Source organism: Elgaria multicarinata, chromosome 2, assembly GCF_023053635.1.
Source record: "Elgaria multicarinata webbii isolate HBS135686 ecotype San Diego chromosome 2, rElgMul1.1.pri, whole genome shotgun sequence".
In the NCBI taxonomy this organism is placed as follows: domain Eukaryota; kingdom Metazoa; phylum Chordata; class Lepidosauria; order Squamata; family Anguidae; genus Elgaria; species Elgaria multicarinata.
Window position 1 is genome coordinate 179,153,946 of NC_086172.1, and position 25,029 is coordinate 179,178,974.

The 25,029-nt window shown below is 49.5% G+C and overlaps 2 protein-coding genes across 4 annotated transcripts in view; one reads left to right on the plus strand and one right to left on the minus strand.

Annotated features, from left to right (window-relative positions):
* Positions 1-4,917, minus strand: part of TXNDC16 (thioredoxin domain containing 16) — a 61,509-nt gene extending 56,592 nt beyond the window's left edge. The window contains exons 1-2 of the mRNA XM_063118233.1: positions 4,677-4,917; positions 1,869-2,133 (exon numbers count right to left, since the gene is read on the minus strand). The gene's annotated coding sequence lies outside the window, so the exon portion shown is untranslated. The remainder of the gene's footprint in view (positions 1-1,868; positions 2,134-4,676) is intronic.
* GPR137C (G protein-coupled receptor 137C) overlaps positions 4,560-25,029 on the plus strand; it is a 30,276-nt gene continuing 9,806 nt past the window's right edge. For 2 of the 3 annotated variants that reach the window (XM_063118210.1, XM_063118211.1), the window contains exons 1-5: positions 4,560-4,934; positions 14,976-15,019; positions 18,652-18,880; positions 21,683-21,832; positions 23,987-24,112. In XM_063118210.1, the coding sequence (XP_062974280.1) occupies positions 4,569-4,934; positions 14,976-15,019; positions 18,652-18,880; positions 21,683-21,832; positions 23,987-24,112 (915 nt within the window). In that variant the 5' untranslated portion in view covers positions 4,560-4,568. The remainder of the gene's footprint in view (positions 4,935-14,975; positions 15,020-18,651; positions 18,881-21,682; positions 21,833-23,986; positions 24,113-25,029) is intronic. The other variant, XM_063118212.1, reaches the window with a different exon arrangement.

The following is a 25,029-nucleotide window of genomic DNA, read 5'->3' on the forward strand; positions in this document are numbered from 1 at the left end:
AATAAGTCTACAAGGGGGAGAGCACTAGAAAACAACAAGAAGTTAAGTTAAAAGGTTGTCACATGGAGGAGGGCCAGGATCTCTTCTCGATCCTCCCAGAGTGCAGGACACGGAATAACGGGCTCAAGTTAAAGGAAGCCAGATTCCAGCAGGACATCAGGAAAAACTTCATGACTGTTAGAGCAGTATGACAATGGAATCAGTTACCTAGGGAGGTTGTGGGCTCTCCCACACTAGAGGCCTTCAAGAGGCAGCTGGACAACCATCTGTCAGGGATGCTGTAGGGTGGATTCCTGCACTGAGCAGGGGGTTGGACTCGATGGCAGGCCCCTTCCAACTCTGCTATTCTGATTCTATGAATACTTTTACAGGGCAAGCCTATGCATGCCTACTCGGAAGTAAGCTCCATTATTTTCAGTGGGGAATAATTCCTGGTAGCAGGCATAGAACTGCCGCCTTAGTTTGCATTCCACCACTGGCCAGTCTCTGCAGGAATGCCAACTCTCCCATCCTTATGGGCACGCCTTACAGCAATTTCTCAGGCAGCCGGGGTGAAAAGAAGCCAACAGACTGCTGATGCTTCTCTAGTCAGGCCATCAGGGAATTCCAGGGCATTTCCCAACACCTCGCCAGCAAAAAACAGACCCACCCTAACCACTTATCTGTAGATAAGATTGCTGATTCATTAGCAAACAATCAGTCTATTCAAGAGCATGCATTTCTTTATACTTTACAGGGGGCTGTAAAACTATTTGCTCGGAGGAAGGGCCATTATTTCCTTCTGCTGATCCTGCCCCTCTTCCGTTTTTTTTAACACCTGGAAGGTACCTAAAATTTTGGTAACCACAACTGATGTAAAAAAAATTAACCAGCAGCCTGAACCTACGACCTGCCTGCTCTACGTAGGCTGCCTGCCCGGGCTCAGCAGCTTCAACGGTCACCCCGTGCAAGTGCAGGGCTGGCCACAGAGATAACAAGCTTCCAGTCCTCATGGGTTGCAAAGATAGCTTTGAATGCCAGTAGCAGCAGCGTAAACTATGCAAATGAACCCAGGGTCACGTCTCCACTGCAGCAAAGTTCACTGGATAACCTTGGACCAGTCATTATATCCCTATCTAAACTACCTCACAGGGTTGTTGTGAGATAAGATCACTGTGGGGAAGGACCGTGAATCCTGCCCTTATCGCCTTGGATAAAAATGTAACAAAATAAACAGAGACAAGCAGGTCACAAACTCAAGGACTTACGGTGCTGAATTAATTGGCCCTTATTTTTTTCACGCAAGGAACAGACAAAGGTCTGCTCACAGAATCAGGTTCCAGGATGTAAGTTAACAAATTGTTTCCTCTTCCTTTCATAGACAGTCAATCTTTTGCAGACCAAAACTCGATGTATTCGTTTATTCATATATTTGCCCTGTTCAGGGGTGGCCAATTTATTTATTTTTCCTGTTGAGGACCGCATTCCCTAATGGATAATCTAGATGTGTAACTTGCCTCTCCCATGATGCACTGCTGCCGCCAGCTCAAAATCTACGTTTGTAGCATGCCTTAGAGCACTGCTACTTTAGACTTGGGACTTGACTCATGGCGCATTTGCTACAAAGTACCTGTCAAACTTTTGGGGCAAAAGTTCACAACCTCTGTGGGCACCTTCTGCCAACTAGTTATTAGAAAACAACTTTCAATGTAGCTCCCCTTCCATCGTATCTGGCTCATAACGACGCAAGGCCCACGGATTTCAATACACACCCTGCCTTCCTAGTACATGTGCTCAGCACTTGGTGGGCCTGAATTTACATGCCCAATGGCAGATTTGGCTACTCACAGGAGCAGCAGAAAACAGCCATGAGGAACAAGCGTGCTCACCTGGCATTTCATCCACACATCACTGTCCTCCAGAAGGTTGCTTTTCTTTTCTCCAGTGGCAATGGAGCCCAGTTGCCAGCCACTGCTAAACATCCTGGGAGGGCTTGTGCCATTACTGAATTCCCAAAACCAGGCAGCTCCCCCGACACCGGGTTTTGATCGCTTCGCTTTTGGCAGAAGAACCCCCAATGCAGAACTGTCCGGTTTACCAATCCAGATTTCAGGCTCACATGGCTCAGCTGCAGTTCCAGAGCATTCCCATGTCCTGAGGGGCGATGGAAGCTTGAAGCAAAAAGTAAAGGCAACTGTGTCAGCCACAAGAAAAATTCCAAAATCCATATAGTGTTATACCTTTATTGGGCCAACCCCAAATATGTACAAGTTTTCCAGACCTCCAGATCTCTTCATCAGGCAAGATGCTATACTGGTTGCAGGCAGAATAGAATGGGGGAAGGGAGTCTGACTGGATATCCAGTCCTTGAGTATTGTTACAATGGGGTGGGTCAGGGAAGGATCTGCCAGCTGTCCTAAAAAGCACCAGGCTTCCAAAGTAGCTGATAGCCAGAGGAATCCTATAGACAGAGATGTAACACTCCTTTAGAGATGCCCAGCCTGAGCACACTGAACAGAAGTGTCTCCTTGAAAATCAAAGGGGTCCCAATTCAGCTGTCCAGGGTTCTGCAGAAGGCCCTGCCCCCTTTTCCCTAGCCCTGCCCCTTTCCCCCGCTCACCAAGTATTCAGTGTTTGCAGCTTAGAATCATAGAATCATAGAATAGCAGAGTTGGAAGAGGCCTACAAGGCCATGGAGTCCAACCCCCTGCTCAGTGCAGGAATCCACCCTAAAGCATCCCTGACAGATGGTTGTCCAGCTGCCTCTTGAAGGCCTCGAGTGTGGGAGAGCCCACAACCTCCCTAGGTAACTGATTCCATTGTCGTACTGCTCTAACAGTCAGGAAGTTTTTCCTGATGTCCAGCTGGAATCTGGCTTCCTTTAACTTGAGCCCGTTATTCCGTGTCCTTCACTCTGGGAGGATCGAGAAGAGATCCTGGCCCTCCTCTGTGGGACAACCTTTCAAGGACTTGAAGAGTGCTCTCATGTCTCCCCTCCATCTTCTCTTCTCCATGCTAAACAGGCCCAGTTCTTTCAGTCTCTCTTCATAGGGCTTTGTTTCTAGACCTCTGATCATCCTCGTTGCCCTCTTCTGAACACGCTCCAGCTTGTCTGCGTCCTTCTTGAATTGTGGAGCCCAAAACAGGGCGCAATACTCTAGATGAGGCCTAACCAGGGCTGAATAGAGAGGAACCAGGACCTCATGCGATTTGGAAGCTATACTATTATACTACTATACTGCTTTTTTGCAGTCTCTCTCTCCCCCTTCAAAAAGGCTGTAACGCCTCTCCAAAGACTTACTCACTGGCAGCCAGAGCTTAAAGCTGTCATCTGTGGGTATTTTGGCCCCGCCCCCTTTGGCTCCACCCACCACTGGAGTGCAGCCCCCGAGACCTTCTTGGAAATGGGACGGAAGAGGTTCTGCACCCCGGCTTAAATGGAACAGCAGTGTGGGGTGGGTGGGTTTAAGGGCGCAGGGGAAGGGAGAAAGAAAAATACCTTCCACAGATGATTTAGCGGCAAAACACCTATCGCTGTTTAGCCAGCAGGGCTGCACTGAGCAAGGGCCCTTTCGCCACAGTCCTCGATAGCAGCTCAGAGGTGTCTGGCCATGAAGGTTGCAGTGAAGCTCCCAGCCCAAATACAGGGACCCTGCTCTCCTTTAGCTCAGCCTTCCCCAACCTGGGGCCCTCCAGATGTGTTGGACTACAACTCCCAGCATCCCCCAGCTAGGCCAACACATCTGGGGAGCCCCAGGTTGGGGAAGGCTGCTCTGGGTAGCCACAAGAGGATGCCTGGGCTGTTTTTCTCTTCCTGACCTGTGCTGCATGCTTCATGCAGGAGGTATTGGAAGAACCCCATTTAATAATAATAATAATAATAATAATAATAATAATGAAACCTCTCCACTGCGCATCAGTTTAGCCACAGGCCTCTGTTTCTTTCTCTTTCTCTCTCACTTCCTGCTGATCCAGTAAGCAACGGGAAGAAGAAGAAGGAGGAGGAGGAGGAGGAGAAAAAGGAGCAGAGGAAAAACAAGCGCTCGCATTAAAAGTGATGGAGGGGGGGGGGAAGGGACAGCAATTTAAGAGGGGGGGGAATCCGAGGCGCGCAGCCGATGCCAACCGAAGAATTTCTACCCGCTCTAGAACTCGGGGTAGCAAAGCGAAGGGCAGGGATGAAAGGAGAGGCGGGGCTTAGGGCTGAGTGACAGGGCGGGGCGCCGCGGCGGCCAATGGAGAGCGGCGCGTGGCCCGGAGCGAACGCCTCAAATCCTCGGGGTTCTCAGCTGATCGGGGCGGACGCGCGAAGGAGTTGGTTCGAGGAGAGGCGGCGGGCGGAGCAGTCAGGCGGGCGGGAGGGAAGGCAGGAGGAAGGCAGGCAGCCGAGGAAAGGGTGCGGGGGTCAACGGGGGCTCCTTCCCGGGATGGGTCTCATGGTGCTCTGAGCCCCCCCCCCCGCGAGAGGGGGCCAAGCGGGGAGGGGGCGGCCTCCCTCTCCCCGCCCCCTCAATTTGCACGCCCCCTCGTGTTTTTTTTTTTTTTTGCACACCCGCCGCTCCCTCCCCCGCGCGCGTGTGTGCCCGGCGATGGTGCCCCGGGGCCCCGATCCCCGCGCGCCGCTGCCGGCCGCCCTGCAGCTGGGGCTGAGCCTGCTGCACGCGCTGCTCTACGCCGGCCTCTTCCTCTTCGCCTACCTGCAGCTCTGGCTGCTGTTCTGCTACCGGGAGAAGCGGCTGAGCTACCGCAGCGTCTGCCTCTTCCTGTGCCTGCTGTGGGCAGCGCTGCGCACCGTCCTCTTCTGCTGCTACCTGCAGGGCGCCCTGCAAGCCGGGGCCCCGCTCCGCCCGCCCCCGGCGCCGCCGCTGCCGCCGCTCCCGCACTGGCTGCTCTTCGGCTTGCCCGTCTGCCTCCTCTTCGCCACCCTCTGCCTCCTCAACCTCTACTTCGCCGAGGTAAGTCTTCAAAACGCGGTTCTCTTCCGAGGGGTGTCGGACACGCGGGCACGCCTCCACACAACCCGGGCACGCCGCCCTCCTTGCCTCCCTCGGGTTGCCCGTGTTTTGAAATGCTTTTCTCTTCCAAGTGATGTCGGACACGCGTGCACCCATCCACACAACCCGGGCACGCCTCCCTCGGGTTGCCCGTGTTTTTAAATGCTTTTTTCTTCCAAGTGATGTCGGACACCCGTGCACGCCTCCACACAACCCAGGCACGCCTCCCTCGGGTTGCCCGTGTTTTTAAATGCTTTTTTCTTCCAAGTGATGTCGGACACCCGTGCACGCCTCCACACAACCCAGGCACACCTCCCTCCCTCGGGTTGCCTGTGTTTTTAAATGCTTTTCTCTTCCAAGTGATGTCGGACACCCGTGCACGCCTCCACACAACCCAGGCACACAACCCAGGCACGCCTCCCTCCCTCGGGTTGCCTGTGTTTTTAAAAATGATTTCTCTTTCAAGTGATGTCGGACACGTGTGCATGCATCCACACAACCTGGACACGCCTCCCTTCCTCCCTCTGGTTGCCTGTGTTTTAAAATGCTGTTCTCTTTCAAGTGATGTCGGACATGCATGCACACGTTCACACAACCCAGGCACGCCTCCCTCCTTCGGGTTGCCCGTGTATTTAAACGCTGTTCTCTTTCAAGTGATGTCGGACACACATCCACACAACCTGGGCACGCCTCCCTCCCTCGGGTTGCCCGTGTTTTTAAACGCTGTTCTCTTTCAAGTGATGTCGGACACACGTCCACACAACCCGGGCACGCCTCCCTCCCTCGGGTTGCCTGTGTTTTTAAATACTTTTCTCTTTCAAGTGATGTTGGACACGCATCCACACAACCCGGGCACGCCTCTGTCCCTCGGCTGCCCTCCTTGGTTGCCTGTTTGTTTGCTTTTAAATACTTTTCTCTTTCAAGTGATGCCGGACACGCGTGCCCACCTCCACACAACCCGGGCACGCCTCCCTCCCTCCGCTGCCCTCCGCAAGTTGCTTCTGTCTGCTGTTGTTTACCACATTCTGGTGCATCTGCAAAAAAACTTGGATGGATTCTCTCTGTTCTCCCTCCACCCCTCCCCTCCGAGTGGAGAAGCAAAACAGATTTTCTGCAAGCCCTGGCTTTTGCTCTCTTAGAGTGAAGCATTAGAACGATGCAAAACCAGGCTTGGGGGTCTCTCTCTCTCTCTCTTTCTCCCTATATATATTTTCTCCAAGGGAAGAAGCTGCAGAAGAGGTAGCAACAGCCTCAGTAGCTCAGCTGAAGGAAACTCTACTGTCAGCCATTACGTCATTGCTTCGGAGCCTCCTATTGTTGCTGCCCTGCTGTTTATCTCTTTTCCCCTTAAAAATAGGACTCCCTTTTAATTTTTTAAAAATAGTCTTTATGGACGCATCGGCCTTCCTCCCCCCTCCTTTTGCTGCAGCCTCTCTTCATCATATGACTCTTGTCTTTACTTGCAGAATAGTTTTGGCACTTCGTCATCTGATAAGGTGAATGGGTCACGCTGGAACAGTGCTGTGGATTTTTGGGGGCTGCGCCTGGATTAATTTCCTCCCTCCGCCCCACTGTGGCCTTCTGAACTGCTGGTTTCCAGCCCCTTACGTCAGCCTTCCTCAACCTGGTGCCCTCTAGATGTGTTGGGCTCTAGCTTTCGTGATCCCCGGGCAGCATTCCCACTGGCTGTGCTTCTTGGGGAATAACAGCTGGAGAGCGCCAGGTTGGGGAACGCTGCGTTGCATGTTCTGTTTTTATAGGTCCTACTGCACTCTCCACTCAAAACAAAGCAGTGCTCATGCCCTAGTTCAGCTACTAGGCTTGGGTCTTCTTTCAGCATCTTGTATTGCACTCCAAACCATGTTTACTTTCAAGTAAATCATAGAATCATAGAATAGCAGAGTTGGGAGGGGCCTAAAGGTCATAGAGTCCAACCCCCTGCTCAATGCAGGAATCCACCCTAAAGCATCCCTGACAGATGGTTGTCCAGCTGCCTCTTGAAGGCCTCTAGTGTGTGAGAGCCCACCACCTCCCTAGGTAACTGGTTCCATTGTCGTACTGCTCTAACAGTCAGGAAGTTTTTCCTGATGTCCAGCCGGAATCTGGCTTCCTTTAACTTGAGCCCGTTATTCCGTGTCCTGCACTGTGGGAGGATCGAGAAGAGATCCTGGCCCTCCTCTGTGTGACAACCTTTTAAGTATTTGAAGAGTCGTTCTATGGTATGTTCCGAGGGGTTTATTCCTAGGCAAGTTTTGCCTTAGACACACACCTTCTCTGCCTAGCCCAGTAGGGCAGTCTTCTGGAGGGGACAGGCTGGGATACTCTTTCTTTGTTTCCTTAAATTTTACTTCCTCACCGTGCTCTGAGGGGTCTTGTGCAAACCTGTAGGCATGCCTCCCCCTTGCACGGCAAAACTGTCTTGTCACTTAGGATGTGGTGTCAACAATGATTTCATTCTCCCAGGGACCCAGGCTGCTCACATGATAAGCACAAGAGAGCTGCTGTTCTCGCTCTTAAAAATAAGCACCGATTCCTGAAACCTTTTTTAAAAATCTCTCTGGAGTTAGAAATCAGATTGATGCAGGAATGATCACCTTTAAGCTGCGGTTCTGTTGCACACGGGAGGAAAACCCCATTGAGCATTATGGAGCTTTGCATCTGAGTAGATGCATCTAGGATCTGAGTAGAATCATAGAATAGCAGAGTTGGAAGGGACCCACAAGGCCATCGAGTCCAACCCCCTGCTCAATGCAGGAATCCACCCTAAACCATCCCTGACAGAGGGTTGTCCAGCTGCCTCTTGAAGGCCTCTAGTGTGGGAGAGCCCACAACCTCCCTAGGTAACTGGTCCCATTGTCGTACTGCTCTAATAGTCAGGAAGTTTTTCCTGATGTCCAGCCGGAATCTGGCTTCCTTTAACTTGAGCCCGTTATTCCGTGTCCTGCACTCTGGGAGCATCGAGAAGAGATCCTGGCCCTCCTCTGTGGGACAACCCTTTAAGTATTTGGAGAGTGCTCTCATGTGTATTGGATTGCCAAATACCCTACCTACTAATAAGGGTGAGCAGGCAGGATCTGTATGCGTCCTGTAGCCTTGTATGAACAAAAGCTAGCCAAGCAATGACGCCTTTGTGGTGCCTTAACAAGACCATCATGTTGATGGTCAGTCTGCAGATCTAAGGTAACGTAGCCAGATGGGAGCGCATTGAGCAGGGGGTTGGACTAGATGGCCTTGTAGGCCCCTTCCAACGCTGCTATTCTATGATTCTATGAAGAGAGATGGGACTAAGGCTGCAATCCTACGCCAGTTAGGCAGAAAAAAGACATGCAACTCCCAGCATTCCCCAGCCAACAAGCACAGGATTGGGCCCAAAGAGTCTGGGGCCTTACCTAGACCTAAGGATTATCCCAGGCAAATGGAGGGGTCGTCCCTGCCTGCTCCTGAGACCCCCTGTGTGTCATTTGGATACACAGGGGTGATCCCGGGATATAGGCCTGGCCTAGCCATGGCCTTGATTATAGGAGGGCAGTTTTGAGTTCAAAACTATCATCTTGATAGGTGGTGTTGGGCAGCTGTACCTTGATTCCCCATCTGTAGTGTGGAGCAAATGGAAGTCTATCTTTGGAAGGAGTAAAGGTAATGGGAAGAGCTTTATCTCATGGTAGGACCACATGGTTCAGGACGGATAAAAGGAAGTACTTAGAATCATAGAATAGCAGAGTTGGAAGGGGCCTACAAGGCCATCGAGTCCAATCCCCTGCTCAATGCAGGAATCCACCCTAAAGCATCCCTGACAGATGCTTGTCCAGCTGCCTCTTGAAGGCCTCTAGTGTGGGAGAGCCCACCACCTCCCTACGTAACTGATTCCATTGTCGCACTGCTCTAACAGTCAGGAAGTTTTTCCTGATGTCCAGCTGGAATCTGGCTTCCTTTAACTTGAGCCCGTTATTCTGTGTCTTGCACTTCTTCACACAGTGAGTGGAACTCACTACCACAAGATGTGGTGATGGCCTCCAGTATGGATGGCTTGAAAAGGGGGCTGGATACATTTCTGGAGGAGAAGGCTCTCAATGGCTACTGGTCCTGGTGGCTAGGTGCTACCTCCAGTATCAGAGGCAGTGAGCCCATCTGCACCAGGTGCTGGGGAGCATGGGTGGGGAGGTGCCGTTGCACCGTGTCCTGCTTGTGGTTGGCCACTGTGTGAACAGAATGCTGGATTAGATGGACCCTTGGTCTGATCCAGCAGGGCTCTTCTGATGTCTTGTGCGGTAGGACCATGTCGTTGGACTTGGAGTTGCCACAAGTGGTAGAACTGGGCTGCTGTTTAGGGGAGATTTGACCTCTGGGGGGTTGTCAATCAATAAGCTTATCTGCCTCTATTACAGCCTTCCTCAACCCGGGGCGCTCCAGATGTGTTGGACTACAACTCCCAGAATGCCCCAGCCAGCTGCTGGCTGGGGCATTCTGGGAGATGCAGTCCAACACATCTGGAGCACCCCAGGTTGAGGAAGGCTGCTCTATTGGGTTTTCTGCCTCAGAGCCCGTAGCATCTGTATACACCTGCAGCTGTTTGCACGCTAAGAGTTCTTTTCTTAACAACTGAGTGTTAATTCTATCGAAGCTGGACATTTTAGTCTTGAACCTGCTCCCTCCCCAGTTCTTGCCAGATCCAGGGAGATACCAATACTATCAACTGACCGTTCAGTGAAATGGATTCTTTTCCCAACTCCAAAAGGCAGCTGATTGATGATCTTCTTTCTGATTTTCTATGTAGTTATGGAGGGGAGAAGTCCCCAAATGTGGGGCAGTCTCCAGGCTCTGCGTATCTAAAAATGTTGCAGCAGGGTGCATGGATAGCACTGGGAAGACGCCCTTTCACTCGGGGATGGAGGACATTCTTAGCATGCAGAAGCATGTGCTCGGGTTCAGTCTATGGGGAAAGCGGGTTTGGGAAGGCTTGCCTTTTTCCTTGGCCTGAGAGCGGTTACCAGTGGGTGTAGGTAATCCTAAGCTAAATGGGCCATCAGTCTGACTTAGTATAATGTGACTTCATATTAGGATCTTCCGGGATTATTCTTGGTACCATAGAATCATAGAACAGTAGAGTTGGAAGGGACCCACAAGGCCATCAAGTCCAACCCCCTGCTCAATGCAGGAATCCACCTTAAAGCAAACCTGACAGATGGTTGTCCAGCTGCCTCTTGAAGGCCTCTAGTGTGGGAGAGCCCAGAACCTCCCTAGGTCACTGGTTCCGTTGTCATACTGCTCTAACAGTCAGGAAGTTTTTCCTGATGTCCAGCCGGACTCTGGCTTCTTGCAACTTGAGCCTATTATTCCATGTCCATCGGAGTGTCTTTGTATGCAACAAACAGAATGCAGTTTAAATTGAAGGGGGGTGGTTACAGAGGGGCAGCTGTGTTTGTTGATGGCAGCGAAATCAGCAAAGAGTCTTGTGGCACCTTAAAGACTGACCAATTTTTTCTACCCTATGCTTCCGGGGGCTACAGGCCACTTCATCAGATGTATGGGGGAACATGGAGAGCTCTGGGTTTATGCAAAAAGTGACACTCACGTCATTAACAATGATTACTCCCTTTGTTAACTGCACTGCAAATGACCTCTGTGAATGCGATTGTCACTTTTTTGCGTTTCATTTTCTTCTATTTACAATTCTCAAGTGCACACATTCGTCCCCGCCCCCACTATAGGTGTTGTATATCATAGAAACATGGAATAGTAGAGTTGGAAGTGGCCTAAAAGGCCATCGAGTCCAACCCCCTGCTCAACCCCCTGGACAACCACCTGTCAGGGATGTTTTAGGGTGGATTCCTGCATTGAGCAGGGGGTTGGACTCGATGGCCTTGTAGGCCCCTTCCAACTCTGCTATTCTATGATTCAATGCAGGAATCCACCCTGAAGCATCCCTGACAGATGGCTGTCCAGCTGCCTCTTGAAGGCCTCTAGTGTGGGAGAGCCCACAACCTCCCTAGGGAACTGGTTCCATTGTCGTACTGCTCTAACAGTCAGGAAGCTTTTCCTGATATCCAGCTGGAATCTGGCTTCCTGTAACTTGAGCCCGTTATTCCGTGTCCTGCACTCTGGGAGGATCGAGAAGAGATCCTGGCCCTCCTCTGTGTGACAACCTTTTAAGTATTTGAAGAGTGCTCTCATGTCTCCTCTCAATCTTCTCTTCTCCAGGCTAAACAGGCCCAGTTCTTTCAGTCTCTCTTCATAGGGCTTTGTTTCCAGACCCCTGATCATCCTGGTTGCCCTCCTCTGGACACGCTCCAGCTTGTCTGCGTCCTTCTTGAATTGTGGAGCCCAGAACTGGACGCAATACTCTAGATGAGGCCTAACCAGGGCCGAATAGAGAGGAACCAGTACCTCCCGTGATTTGGAAGCTATACTTCTACTAATGCAGCCCAAAATAGCATTTGCCTTTCTTGCAGCCTTATTGCACTGTTGGCTCATGTTCAGGTTTCCCAATTGTCGAAAGAGTTCTGCTGATCAAACATCACTGCATGAGAGGGGTGTACAAAATTATGCATAGAGAATGTAGGTAGACACTTCTCTTCCTCTCTCATAATACTAGAACCCCGAGGGATCATCTCATGAAGCTGATTGGTGGGAGATTCAAGGCAGTCTTTGCACAGCGCATAGTTAAACTATGGAACTCACTACCACAAGATGCAGTGATGGCCCCCAATTTGAATGGCTTTAAAAGGGGGTTGGAGAAATGCCTGGAGGCGAAGGCTATCAATGGCTACTAGTCCTAATGGCTACTAATCCTGGTGGTTATATGCTACTTTTAACAACAACCACAAATAGGGAATGAAGAGCGCAGAATAAATGCCTCTGGTGCTGCTGGGTATCTGCCAGCTACAGTTTGCTGCAGAACCTGCCACAGTGACCCTCTGTGGCCCCCGTGAGCCATATGCTGGCATGATGTGCCTGCACAAGTCCAAATTCACACATTGAGTTACTATGCGGAGTAAGGATTATAATGTCAAAACCTAAAAAATCAGGGAAATACCAGTTGCGTGCACCTAATAATATTCCCTATTCTAAGGAAAGGAAGGCTGGTGATTCAACTCCTGCATGGTCATGTTTGCTGTGGGATCTTTAAGTCTCCTGCCATGAAGCAATACTCGCCACACGCATCAGGGAACCTGGATGAAGTTAGCACAATCCAACCTACAACTGTGCTCCAATCAGGAACTAATGAAATGCCTGCCTGGCACGTCACTGCAGTGTGACTAGGTTTCTTGAACTTCATGCTGTGCCATGCACGTGGAACATAGTCATGGAGCTGGGCACAAAGCCAGAGTCTGATATGCGTGGGGCTGGTGCACCATAGAATCATAGAATAGCAGAGTTGGAAGGGGCCTACAAGGCCATTGAGTCCAACCCCCTGCTCAATGCAGGAATCCACCCTACAGCATCCCTGACAGATGGTTGTCCAGCTGCCTCTTGAAGGCCTCTAGGGTGGGAGAGACCACATCCTCCCTAGGTAACCGATTCCATTGTTGTACTGCTCTAACAGTCAGGAAGTTTTTCCTGATGTCCAGCTGGAATCTGGCTTCCTGTAACTTGATTCCGTTATTCCGTGTCTTGCACTCTGGGAGGATCGAGCAGAGATCCTGGCCCTCCTCTGTGTGACAACCTTTTAAGTATTTGAAGAGTGCTATCAGGTCTCTCCTCAATCTTCTCTTCTCCAGGCTAAACATGCCCAGTTCTTTCAGTCTCCATCTTGTCTGCATCCTTCTTGAATTGTGGAGCCCAGAACTGGACGCAATACTCTAGATGAGGCCTAACCAGGGCCGAGTAGAGAGGAACCAGTACCTCACGTGATTTGGAAGCTATACTTCTATTAACCTGGCCCCAAGCCGTTTATTAATCTAAACTGGTTGGGGCCAGGTTATCTGAAGGATCGCCTCCTCCCATATGTACCTGCCTGGACCCTAAGGTCATCCTCAGGGGTCCTTCTCCGCGAGCCCCTGCCAAAGGAAGTGAGGCAGGTGGCTACCAGGAGGAGGGCCTTCTCTGCTGTGGCACCCCGGCTGTGGAACGAGCTCCCTAAGGAGGTTCGCTTGGCACCTACATTATAAGCTTTTAGACGCCAGGTGAAGACCTTTTTATTCTCCCAGCATTTTAACAGTCTATAAATAAATTTTAACTTGGTGTTTTAAATTTGTAATTTTGCATTGCTGCTCTTTTTATCTGGTTGAGCTTTTATATTGTATTTTATATTATGGTTTTATACTGTTGTTTTATACTTTGAATGTTTTTAATTTTTGTGAACCGCCCAGAGAGCTCCGGCTATTGGGCGGTATAGAAATGTAATAAATAAATAAATAAATAAATAGTGCAGCCCAAAATAGCATTTGCCTTTCTTGCAGCCCTATTGCACTGTTGGCTCATATTCAGCTTGTGATCTACAACAATTCCAAAAGCCTTCTCGTTTGTAGTATTGCTGAGCCAAGTATCCCCCATCTTGTAACTGGTATCCTTCTGGTATCATTTATCTGGATTGGGCTTGGGAGAAATGGCTTTAATGTGGTTCCAGTCCTTTCTGGAGGAGCGGTCTCAGAAGGTGTTGGGGGACTTGTATCCCACCCCATGGCCGTTAGCCTGTGGGGTGCCGCAAGGTTCCATCCTGTCCACCAATTCTTTTTAATGTCTACATGAAAATGCTGGGGGTGGGGTGAAGTCAGCAGGAGGTTTGGGCTGAAGTGTTATCAGTATGTGAATGGTTATCAGCCCTACCTCCTGTTTCCAGCTGCACATCCCAGGGAGGCTGTGGAACTCTTGATCCAGTGTCTGGAGGCTATTTTGGGGATGGATGAGGGTGAACAAGGTGGAACTTAATGCAGACAAGACGGAGATACTGTGGGTTGGGGAACCAACTTCTTCAGATGGAGGTTTACAACAGGTCTTAGGGTGACCCTATGGAAAGAAGGACAGGGCTCCTGTAACTTTAACAGTTGTATAGAAAAGGGAATTTCAGCAGGTGTCATTTGTAGGCATGCAGCGCCTGGTGAAATTCCCTCTTCATCCCAACAGTTAAAGTTGCAAGAACCCTGCCCTCTTGACCAGATATAAAAGAGGGCAGGGCTCCTGCGGCTGTAACTGTTGTGAGGAAGAAGGAATTTCACCCAGTGCTGCATGCATAAAAAATGACACCTGCTGAAATTCCTCTTTGCAATACAACTGTTAAAGCTACAGGAGCCCTGTCCTCCTTTCCACATGGTCACCCTACCCTTGGGACTGAGCACAAGCCTTGCGCTGCATGCTATCTTGTCACAAAATTCATTGTGAACCTGCTGGTGAACTTGCATCTTCTCTTTAATACAGATACTACATTTTCAAATTCTGTATTTGTCATTAACCTTTGGTATTTGCATTTTATAATAAGACATCTGATATTATTTTAAGAGAGGTGGGTTAGAATTTTCTCAATAGTGTTCCCAGCAAGTCCAATAAAGCAAAATCAGCTATTCCCTAAAAAAATCCAGGACAACGTAACTGATAATGAAGACAGACAGAATGGCCATCTCCTATTTCTATGCTTTTGAGATTCCATGAGTATTTGATCGGTCATTGTTAAGAAAGTCTGGAGTAGAGAGTGCCATCCTGGATGGATCATTGTTCTGATTCAGCAGAGGCTGTGTTTCATGTTTCCCCTGAAAAGGTGTGTTTAACACATGTGTGTTTGGTATCCAAACAGGTGTAATCCATTTTGTCCCCTGAGCAGTGGAGGCTGGTGGCTCTGACGTCAGTGGGGCCGTGAATCCGCTCCAGGTTTCAGTCAGAATCAGTCAGATTTCTAAAGGAATTATCCAAGGTGTGCAGCACGTTGGATGGCTCATTTAAAGTCCTGGAAAAAACCCAGAGCAGATTTGCCGCCCACTGATGTTGGAGCCACCAGTCTCAACTGCTCCTGAGCCCTCTGAATAGGCTGGAAAATCCTATAACTTAAAACTCTTCCTCTTCTCTCAACAGGTTATCTTCAAGGTCAAGTGTGCAGCTGAATTCAACAAGTACAAGTAAGCATAATGGCTGGAGTTAAGCCAACGTCTGCTTTAATTGCAGATTAAAATTCACACCAGTGAGTGGATGGGGCCTGGTAACAAGCAGAGCTTTAAAGTTGGAGCGGCAGACCTATTTATTTATTTATTTATTTATTACATTTCTATACCGCCCAATAGCCGGAGCTCTCTGGGCAATTCACAAAAATTACTTACCTACTTCAGCCCAGGAACCAAATTTAGTTTTTCAGATGCTTTTTGGTGGAGGCTTCATTCCAGTGGTGGAAGGGTCCAAAGGCAGAAGTGGGTGGGGCCAAATACAGTGCAGTATGGCTGCAAGAAAGGCAGGGGAGGTTTTCAGGAGGTTGGACCCAATGGCCTTATAGGCCCCTTCCAACTCTACTGTTCTATGATTCTATGACCTAATCCTTCAAGAGAAGGACAGAGCATTTTATGCCCCACGGTGATCTCTGAGGTGCCGCAAGGCTCTTAGTTAAATTTGAAATGTAGATAGACCTCCATTTTATTCTCCGGTAGACTTTTGAGGTTTGCAGCCTACGACATCAGATGTATGGAGGATTATGGAGTACTTTGGGGTTAATAGGGATGAATGCCAAGTTCTACATTTAGGAAATCGAAACCAAAGGCACAGTTACAAGATGGGGGATACTTGGCTCAGCAATACTACAAACGAGAAGGATCTTGGAATTGTTGTAGATCGCAAGCTGAATATGAGGCAACAGTGCGATATGGCTGCAAGAAAGGCAAATGCTATTTTGGGCTGCATTAATAGAAGTCTAGCTTCCAAATCACGGGAGGTACTGGTTCCTCTATTCGGCCCTGGTTAGGCCTCATCTAGAGTATTGCGTCCAGTTCTGGGCTCCACAATTCAAGAAGGATGCAGACAAGCTGGAGCGTGTTCAGAGGAGGGCAACCAGGATGATCAGGGGTCTGGAAACAAAGCCCTATGAAGAGAGACTGAAAGAACTGGGCCTGTTTAGCCTGGAGAAGGGAAGATGGAGGGGAGACATGAGAGCACTCTTCAAATACTTAAAAGGTTGTCACACAGAGGAGGGCCAGGATCTCTTCTCGATGCTCCCAGAGTGCAGGACACGGAATAACGGGCTCAAGTTAAAGGAAGCCAGATTCCAGCTGGACATCAGGAAAAGCTTCCTGACTGTTAGAGCAGTACGACAATGGAACCAGTTACCTAGGGAGATTGTGGGCTCTCCCACACTAGAGGCCTTCAAGAGGCAGCTGGACAACCATCTGTCAGGGATGCTTTAGAGTGGATTCCTGCATTGAGCAGGGGGTTGGACTCGATGGCTTTGTAGGTCCCTTCCAACTCTGCTATTCTATGAAATCAAAAAGAGAGAGAAACAAGCCCTCAGGATGCAAAATAATTTATTTGTATGAAGCCCAACGCATTTCAGCCTGTGTCCTATTAAAGGCCTTTAGGGGGTTGTTAGAAGATGTACATACACACACACTTATATGTACGTATACACACACTTATATGTACGCATACACACATAAATGTACATATACGCACACTATGTGTGTGCGCACACATGCATACTCACGTGTACATTCGCTCTCTCTTTACACACACACGCTCCCACTTCCTCCTCTTCAAGACGCTCTCCTGTGTTACGGCAATTAAGCTTTTAAATTTAGGCTCCCCAGCAACGACACCCCCACCCCACCCGGCTCAACCCTTCTTTAGAGGTTCCCCATCTCTACTTGAAGGGCCCGGAGCATTGCATTGTGGGGCATTCCCTTTGTGCAGCCCTAGTGGCTTTTAAGTGCTTGGTAATGTTCCACAGCAGCTCAGCCTTCCTTGTCCACCCCTCTGGCTTCCTGTTTATATTTCAGAGTTGCAGGTAACATGGCTTTCAAGAGCGAGTGCCTGCTCTGGTCTTCCTAAGAGTAAGGACAAGAGGCGGATGGTCATAGAATCCTAGAATAGCAGAGTTGGGAGGGGCCTACAAGGCCATCGAGTCCAACCCCCTGCTCAATGCAGGAATCTACCCTAAAGCATCCCTGACAGATGGTTGTCCAGCTGGAAATCGGTGTGTGTGAAAGTGTGCATGTGCGTGTGTAATGCTTTTCCCCATTGGATATCTCCGTTTCTGGGAAATAGCTAACTGTGGCGTTAGTTATTTCCAACAGATGACACGTTAGCCAGTGATGGGTTCAGACAACACGATAACCAGTGGTGGTTTAAATAGTCAACTGTTGGTTATTTAACCTGCCATGGGTTATCGTGTCGTGTGGAGGGAGTTTTTTAATATTTAGGGTTAATTAATTCGGAATAATTAACGCAAATAACCAACGCTGTGCAGAGTTGGTTCTTGTGTTGCGTGGAGGACACTGTTGGTGACTTCCTCAGCCACAGAGTTGCAAGGCAAGAGCGGTCAAAGAGGTGGCTACCGCTGTAGTCCAGCTGGCTGGATAGATTTTCAGCAGCAATGGCTGATGGGATACTAGCAGTGGGAGAGAGAATGCGTCAACTCAACCTGGACTAATAGTCAACTCAGCGCTGATTTCAAAATACTAGGACCTGGGGTCATCCCACGAAGCTGATTCAGGACAAATAAAAGGAAGTACTTCTTCACATCACACTTAGTTAAACTATGGAACTCACTACCACAAGATGTAGTGATGGCCACCAATTTGGATGGCTTTAAAAAGGGGGTTGGATAAATTCCTGAAGGCTATCAATGGCTACTGGTCCTGATGGTTGTGTGGTACCTTCAGTACCAGAGGCAGTAAGCCTGTGTGCACCAGTCGCTGGGGAACATGTAGGAGGGTGCTGTTGCACCGTGTCCTGCTTGTGGGTCCCTGGTCGACAGCTGTGTGAACAGAGTGCTGGACTAGATGGACCCTCGGTCTGATCCAGCAGGGCTCTTCTTATGTTCTCATGATCTTAATCCACACCACAGGTGATTATTACCATGTTGTGTTCCCTAGATAAACAGCTGTCGAGTTTATTATCCCCCCACCATTGACTATCGTGCTGTCTGAACCCAGGCCACTGTCTATTTCCACATCTGGCTTCAATGTCATCTCATTGTGGTTCTGTCTGCTCCTTCCGTCCCACCATAGAATCATAGAATCATAGAATAGCAGAGTTGGAAGGGGCCTACAAGGCCATCGAGTCCAACCCCCTGCTCAATGCAGGAATCCACCCTAAAGCATCCCCGACAGATCCTTGTCCAGCTGCCTCTTGAAGGCCTCGAGTGTGGGAGAGCCCACAACCTCCCTAGGTCACTGATTCCATCGCCGCACTGCTCTAACAGTCAGGATGTTTTTCCTGATGTCCAGCTGGAATCTGGCTTCCTTTAACTTGAGCCCGTTATTCCGTGTCCTGCACTCTGGGAGGATCGAGAAGAGATCCTGGCCCTCCTCTGTGTGACAACCTTTTAAGTATTTGAAGAGTGCTATCATGAGTGCTGTACCCTGTGGCTACAGCCACCTCCCATATTAAGGGGAATCGGATCTTGTGACTCATTAATGGCATGTAAACCTGAAGGTGTCCAGAGAAAGAAATGAACCAGAAACAGGGAAGGGATGAAGCTAATAGCAAAGAACAGCAACATGTCTTGGAAAGGCTCTGCTTAATATGGGCTTTATTTCTTTGTTTCCAGGGCCCTCCTGTACATGGGCTCCATATTCACCAGTCTTCTCTTCATCTTTGTGAACTTGACGTGCGCGTTGGTAGCCCATGCTGATGTGCCTGAGGATCAGCTGCGGTGGACGATTTTCACCCGGGCGCTGATTAATGACAGCCTCTTCATTCTCAGCGCCGTCTTGCTAGGATGTTGTATGTGCAAGCTGTCCAAAATGTCTTCGGCAAATGTTTACCTTGAGTCCAAGGTAAGGGAGCCACGACTTTTCTGCACTGAAGTCTTCAGATTCGGAGTAGGAACTGTTGGCGGCTGGACTCCAGGTTCAGGCAGAGTTTGTGTGTGTGGTTCCGTAGGTGGGACCTGGGATTCTATTGGAGACGTTGAGTAAAACTTTGCTGGTGCAGTGTTGAGTAAAGATTCAACTCCCGAGATGTGGCTTTCCATTTTTAAAGACTATTTGATTTCTGTTTGCAAACAGGCTTGAAAATGTGCAAGCATTACGTATTTTAATTATTATTGTTTTAAAAAACTGCTCCGTATTTCATCTCTGAAAAGGCATTCAGACCAGTCTCCAGGCTAAAACAGGAAAATACAGTAGCAATAGAGTAGTCCAAACATGGCTCATGTCTGTCCACATAATCCTCCTCCTCCTCCATTTTATCCTCACAACAACCCTGTGAGGTAGGTTGGGCTGAGAGTCTGTGACTGGCCCAGAATCACTCAGTGGGTTTCCAGGGCTGAGTGGGGACTAGGACCCGGATCTCCCACTCCAACACACTGACTCAATAGAGCTTTTCGCTGCTCTTTTATGGAATTTAGTCTGTCCTTGAATATTCTGTGGCTGGCAGCTTCATTCCATTGCTGGAATGTTTGTGGACGTTCTGTGACAATATAGTTACTCAGGCTGCTCTCAGACTCAAGTGTCTGATTGCAAAAGAAGCCAGCCGCCTGTACGAGAACACTCAGAATGAAGCACTGCGGAGAAAACCGCACGGGCTAACAAGCATAGATTATTTATAGGGCACCATCAATATGCGTGGTGCTTTTGCATGGTAATATAAGCAAAAACAAGCAGTTCTCTGCCCTCAATGAGCTTACAGCCTAAAACTCAGCAGCCAGGGAGCTAGCGGAAAGAGTAAGAAAATGTAGAGAGAGGGCGAATTTTAGCGAATGCAGTTACACAACTTGACACATGACACAGACAATCCCAAAATTCGCTGCCTGGGGCAACTGCCTCACTCTGCCTCATGTTAGGGCCGGCCCTGCCTCCATTTGTGCTGGACGGCACCTCCCGTGATTCCCAGACAGCATGGCCTTTAATCATGCTGGCTAGGAATCATGGGAGTTGCAGTCCAGCACAAAAGGGGGTGTGTGAGGTTGACGTAAGGTTGAAGTACATAGTTATTTAAGAACAGGAAAGTTTGGTGCAGATGTGGCTGGAAGAGGTGGAGGACTGAAGTTCGATGGGGGATACTTGGTTCAGCAATACTACAAACGAGAAGGATCTTGGAATTGTTGTAGATCGCAAGCTGAATATGAGCCAACAGGGCGATATGGCTGCAAGAAAGGCAAATGCTATTTTGGGCTGCATTAATGGAAGTATAGCTTCTAAATCATGTGAGGTACTGGTTCCTTTCTATTAGGCCCTAGTCAGGCCTCATCTAGAGTATTGCGTCCAGTTTTGGGCTCCACAATTCAAGAAGGAGGCAGACAAGCTGGAGCGTGTTCAGAGGAGGGCAACCAGGATGATCAGGGGTCTGGAAACAAAGCCCTATGAAGAGAGACTGAAAGAACTGGGCCTGTTTATCCTGGAGAAGAGAAGATTGAGGGGAGACATGATAGCACTCTTCAAATACTTGCAAGGTTGTCACACAGAGGAGGGCCAGGATCTCTTCTTCATCATCCCAGAGTGCAAGACACGGAATAACGGGCTCAAGTTAAAGGAAGCCAGATTCCAGCTGGACATCAGGAAAAACTTCCTGACTGTTAGAGCAGTACGGCAATGGAATCAGTTACCTGGGGAGGTTGTGGGCTCTCCCACACTAGAGGCCTTCAAGAGGCAGCTGGACAAGCATCTGTCAGGGATGCTTTAGGGTGGATTCCTGCATTGAGCAGGGGGTTGAACTTGATGGCCTTGTGGGCCACTTCCTGCTCTGCTATTCTATGATTCTATGTGCAGGAAAATAATAGGGCTGTGCAAGGTTTGGGATTCGGTGTCGAAAATCTGATCCCCCATTTCCCCTGCACAGCTCAAGGGACCTGGTACTGCAGTATAAAGTCCTACAACTTCCAGCATGCACTCCCTGGGAGGGAGGGAGGGAGGGACCTCCTGGGGGCCCAGGAACAGCACACAGTCTTTCCTTTGTCACTACGATTGCCCAGCTGACCACGTGCTTCAGGACGTGGACGTACAGTGCCCCATCCAGGGACGTGCACATCCTGAAGCACGTGGGCAGCTGAGTGACGAAGAAACGACTGTATGCTGTTCCTGCACCCTCGGTAGGTTCCTCCCTCCCAGGCAGTGCATCCTGGGAGTTATAGGACTTTACTGCATTACCGCGTCCTCAGAGGAAATGGCAGATCTGTCAGAAAATGGCTGTCGGGGTTCAGATTTTTGAAGCCGAGTCCCAAACCATGCACTGCCCTAAAAAATAGGGTAAGGCAATGGGAAGCTATGAAGGCAGGGCGCCCGTCCCACTCCAAAGCCCTGGCAGAACCAGTTGGTTGTGTATCGGGCTGGCATGGTCCAATCCGTCTCCAGTGCCATTCCGTCTTTCCGCTAGGGTTTCGGCAAAAACCATCTCCCCAACTGTGAGTCTGGTGAGCCAAGAGGCGCCTGTCCCATCGCGTCCAATCCTTTGTGGGTTCATGAACTTGACATGCTCAAATATTTAAAAGCTGGTTTATTGTTGTTGATTTAAGAAAAGGTGGCCATTCTGGGTCAGTTCTCTCGTGCACAATTTCCCCAGCATAAAACAACCACTTATTGCCAGTCAGTTGTATTTTTAATGCCCCGTATGTATCCTTTTCTTTCCCCCCCCAAAACTAGGGCACGTCTGTCTGCCAAGCTCTGCTTGTGGGTTCTGTCATCATCCTATTGTACTCTTCAAGGGCCTTCTACAACCTGGTGGCCGTGGCCATCTCTCCAGACCGTGTGCCCAGTCCGTTCAACTATGGCTGGGATAACCTTTCGGATAAGGTAATGAAAGCTTCCTGAATCAGGAGTGTTTTTTAATTATTATTGTTTTCTTGCAGATGAAAAAAGTTCGGAGCACAAGCAGGCCTTAAAAAAGATATAATAGAGCTAGGAAAAATGCAGAAAAGGGCAATTAAAATGATCAAGGGGCTGGAGCATGTCCCCTATGAGGGAAGGTTACAACAACTGGGATTGTTTAGCTTGGGAAAAAGGAGGCTAAGGAGAGACATGATGGAGGTGTACAAAATTATGCATGGAGTGGAGAATGTGGATAGGGAGACACTTTTTCCCCTCTCCCATAATACTAGAACCCAGTGGGGTCATCCCATGAAGCTGATGGGTGGGAGATCCAGGACAAATAAAAGGAAGGACTTCTTCACACAGCGTATAGTTAAATTATGGAACTCCCTGCCACAAGATGTAGTGATGGCCACCCATCTGGATGGCTTTAAAAGGGGGTTGGATGAATTCCTGGAGGCAAAGGCTATCCATGGCTACTAGCCCTGATGGTTGTGTGCTATCTCCAGTATTCGAGGCAGTAAGCCTGTGTGCACCAGTTGCTGGGGAACATGGGTGGGAGGGTGCTGTTGCACCATGTCCTGCTTTGTTGGTCCCTGGTCGACAGCTGGTTGGTCACTATGTGAACAGAGTGCGGGACTAGATGGACCCTCGGTCTGATCCAGCATGGCTCTTCCTATGTTCTTATTGGGGGGGGGGGTGTTCAAAAGGAGGAGCCTTAGTGGGGGCCACCTGCCCTATAGAGGAACTCTGTCACGAGCATATGAAGTTGCTTTACCGGAAGTGGGTCTGTGCAGAAGAAGGCTATCCATAGCTCCCAGTCAAGATGGCGATGAATCACTTAAACCCGGGGTGTCCAACCTTTCTCAGCCCGTGGGCCGGATTCTCAGGGGGCACATTCCAGTGCTGGGCGGGGCCCAATCCTAAAGGGGCGGAGCCAAAACACCCAGCCAGTTTAAACTTAAAAGTTCTGGCTGCCAAGAACGAAGCGTCAGGGGAAGCATTTTGGCCAATCAGAATGGGAGGCGGGGAAATGCCCCGAAGTTGGAAAACCACCAAACGATCCATGGTGAGGAAAAAGAGGTGAGGGGTGAGGAAAGGGGGCGTGGACTTCTGGGGCCCTGAGAAGTCCCAAGTTAGCCCACCATGTGGGCCTGGGGCTCAGCTCCTCCTGTGACTGAATAGATCGGAGGCAGTAGAGTTCTGAATGCCAATCGCCAGGGAACACAAGCAGCAAGGTGCTACTGCACACCTGTCCTCCTTGCGAGCATCCCGGAGGCATCTGGTTGCCCACTGCGGAAAAGTGGATGCAGGACTGGATGGTCCTTTGGTCTGATCCAGTGTGGCTCTTACGTTCTTACCTTCTAAACCATCAGCAGCTCTCCGGAATATCTCCCAGCCTTAGTACCCCAGGTATTCCTTCTGACATGCGATGCCAGGGGTTCAATCGGAGACCTTCTAAACGCCAAGCATGTGCTCAGCCTCTTAGTTACGGGGAACGTCTCCCAAAACGGAAGGCAGGGGCCCCAGAACATCCCTGCGTGCTCATATCTGCTGGAAGGGGCCCGTTTCCCACGACCAGCCAGCCCCTGGTCTTCTGGGGCATTTAAAGTTAGAACCAGTGCCCAAAATATAACAGGAACACAAGAACGTAAGAGTTGCCCTGCTAGATCACACCAAGGCACCATCTATCCCAGCACATGGTGGCCCACCAGCTGTCGATCAGGTACCAACAAAGCAGGACACGGTGCAATAGCACCCTCCCACCCATGTGCCCCAGCTAGGGGAAGCTTATGCAGCAACCCCTTCTGTAAATCATTGCATTCTGGCTGAGGCAGGCTGGGAGCTGTAGGCCATTTTTCTGGCTGAACATGCATAGGATTGCACCCTTAATGTATAATGTGTGTTAGTTTGAGATGTAAGCTGCCTTGAGCCCATGCTAGAAAGGTATACAGAGACTGCTGACATACAAGGGTGTCCAATGTGGGAGGTTGACTGCTGGTCCCGGCTGCAGCCTTAGAGCAGTCTTCAAGGGCAGCCCCGCATATAGTGCATTAAAGTAGTCTATCTTAAAGATTAATTATTTTCCTGCCCACACACTTCAACTCTGGACTTGAACACTTAACCCTGTTGTTGCAGGATCGAGGGGAGGAAGTCAGCAGTGAAGAGTACGTGGTCTTCGGAGTAGTGCTTTTCCTCTGGGAGTTCGTTCCAACCATGTTTGTGGTCCTGTTCTTCCGGGCGCAGCGGCTTCCACAGAACTTGGTAATGGTGCAGTGGGATTTACAGGGTCAACTGCTTTTCCGTCTTAAAAACAAAGCAAAAAGTGCCCAAAGCGGGGAAGAAAAATTCAAAGCAAATACAGTCTCAGGGTCAGGCGTCCCACAGGTGCAGCAGGACAGGCTGCTCCATCCCCACAAGCTCTTTCCAAACACCTTCCTAGCCACCTCCATCAGCCCCGCCTTAAGTACCAGGTCAGCAGGGACAGACGGCTACGCTTCAGACTCAGAAGTAAAAATTGGCTGATGATTTTTAGGTTTTAAATATTTTAAATAGTTGCTGTATTGTTCGTTGGTCTTGTTTTGTTCGTTGGTATTATGTATTCTGCTTTGTGGATTATCTTGTGTTCGAAATGGTCTGTGGCCATGTAATAAGATTACATGTAATAAAGAGCGTGTTCAGAGGAGGGCAACAAGGATGATCAGGGATCTGGAAACAAAGCCGAAAGAACTGGGCATGTTTAGCCTGGAGAAGAGAAGATTGAGGGGAGACATGATAGCACTCTTCAAATTCTTAAAAGGTTGTCACACAGAGGAGGGCCAGGATCTCTTCTCGATCCTCCCAGAGTGCAGGACACGGAATAACGGGCTCAAGATAAAGGAAACCAGATTCCGGCTGGACATCAGAAAAAACTTCCTGTTAGAGCAGTACGACAATGGAATCAGTGACCTTGGGAGGTTGTGTGCTCTCCCACACTAGAGGCCTTCAAGAGGCAGCTGGACAACCCTCTGTCAGGGATGCTTTAGGGTGGATTCCTGCATTGAGCAGAGGGTTGGACTCGATTGCCTTGTAGGCCCTTCCAACTCTGCTATTCTATGATTCTATGATTGGATTGGCCTGGCTGAGAGTTTAAAAATTGTTTAAATGTTAGCTGTTTTTATGGTTTAAAATTTATTGTCCAA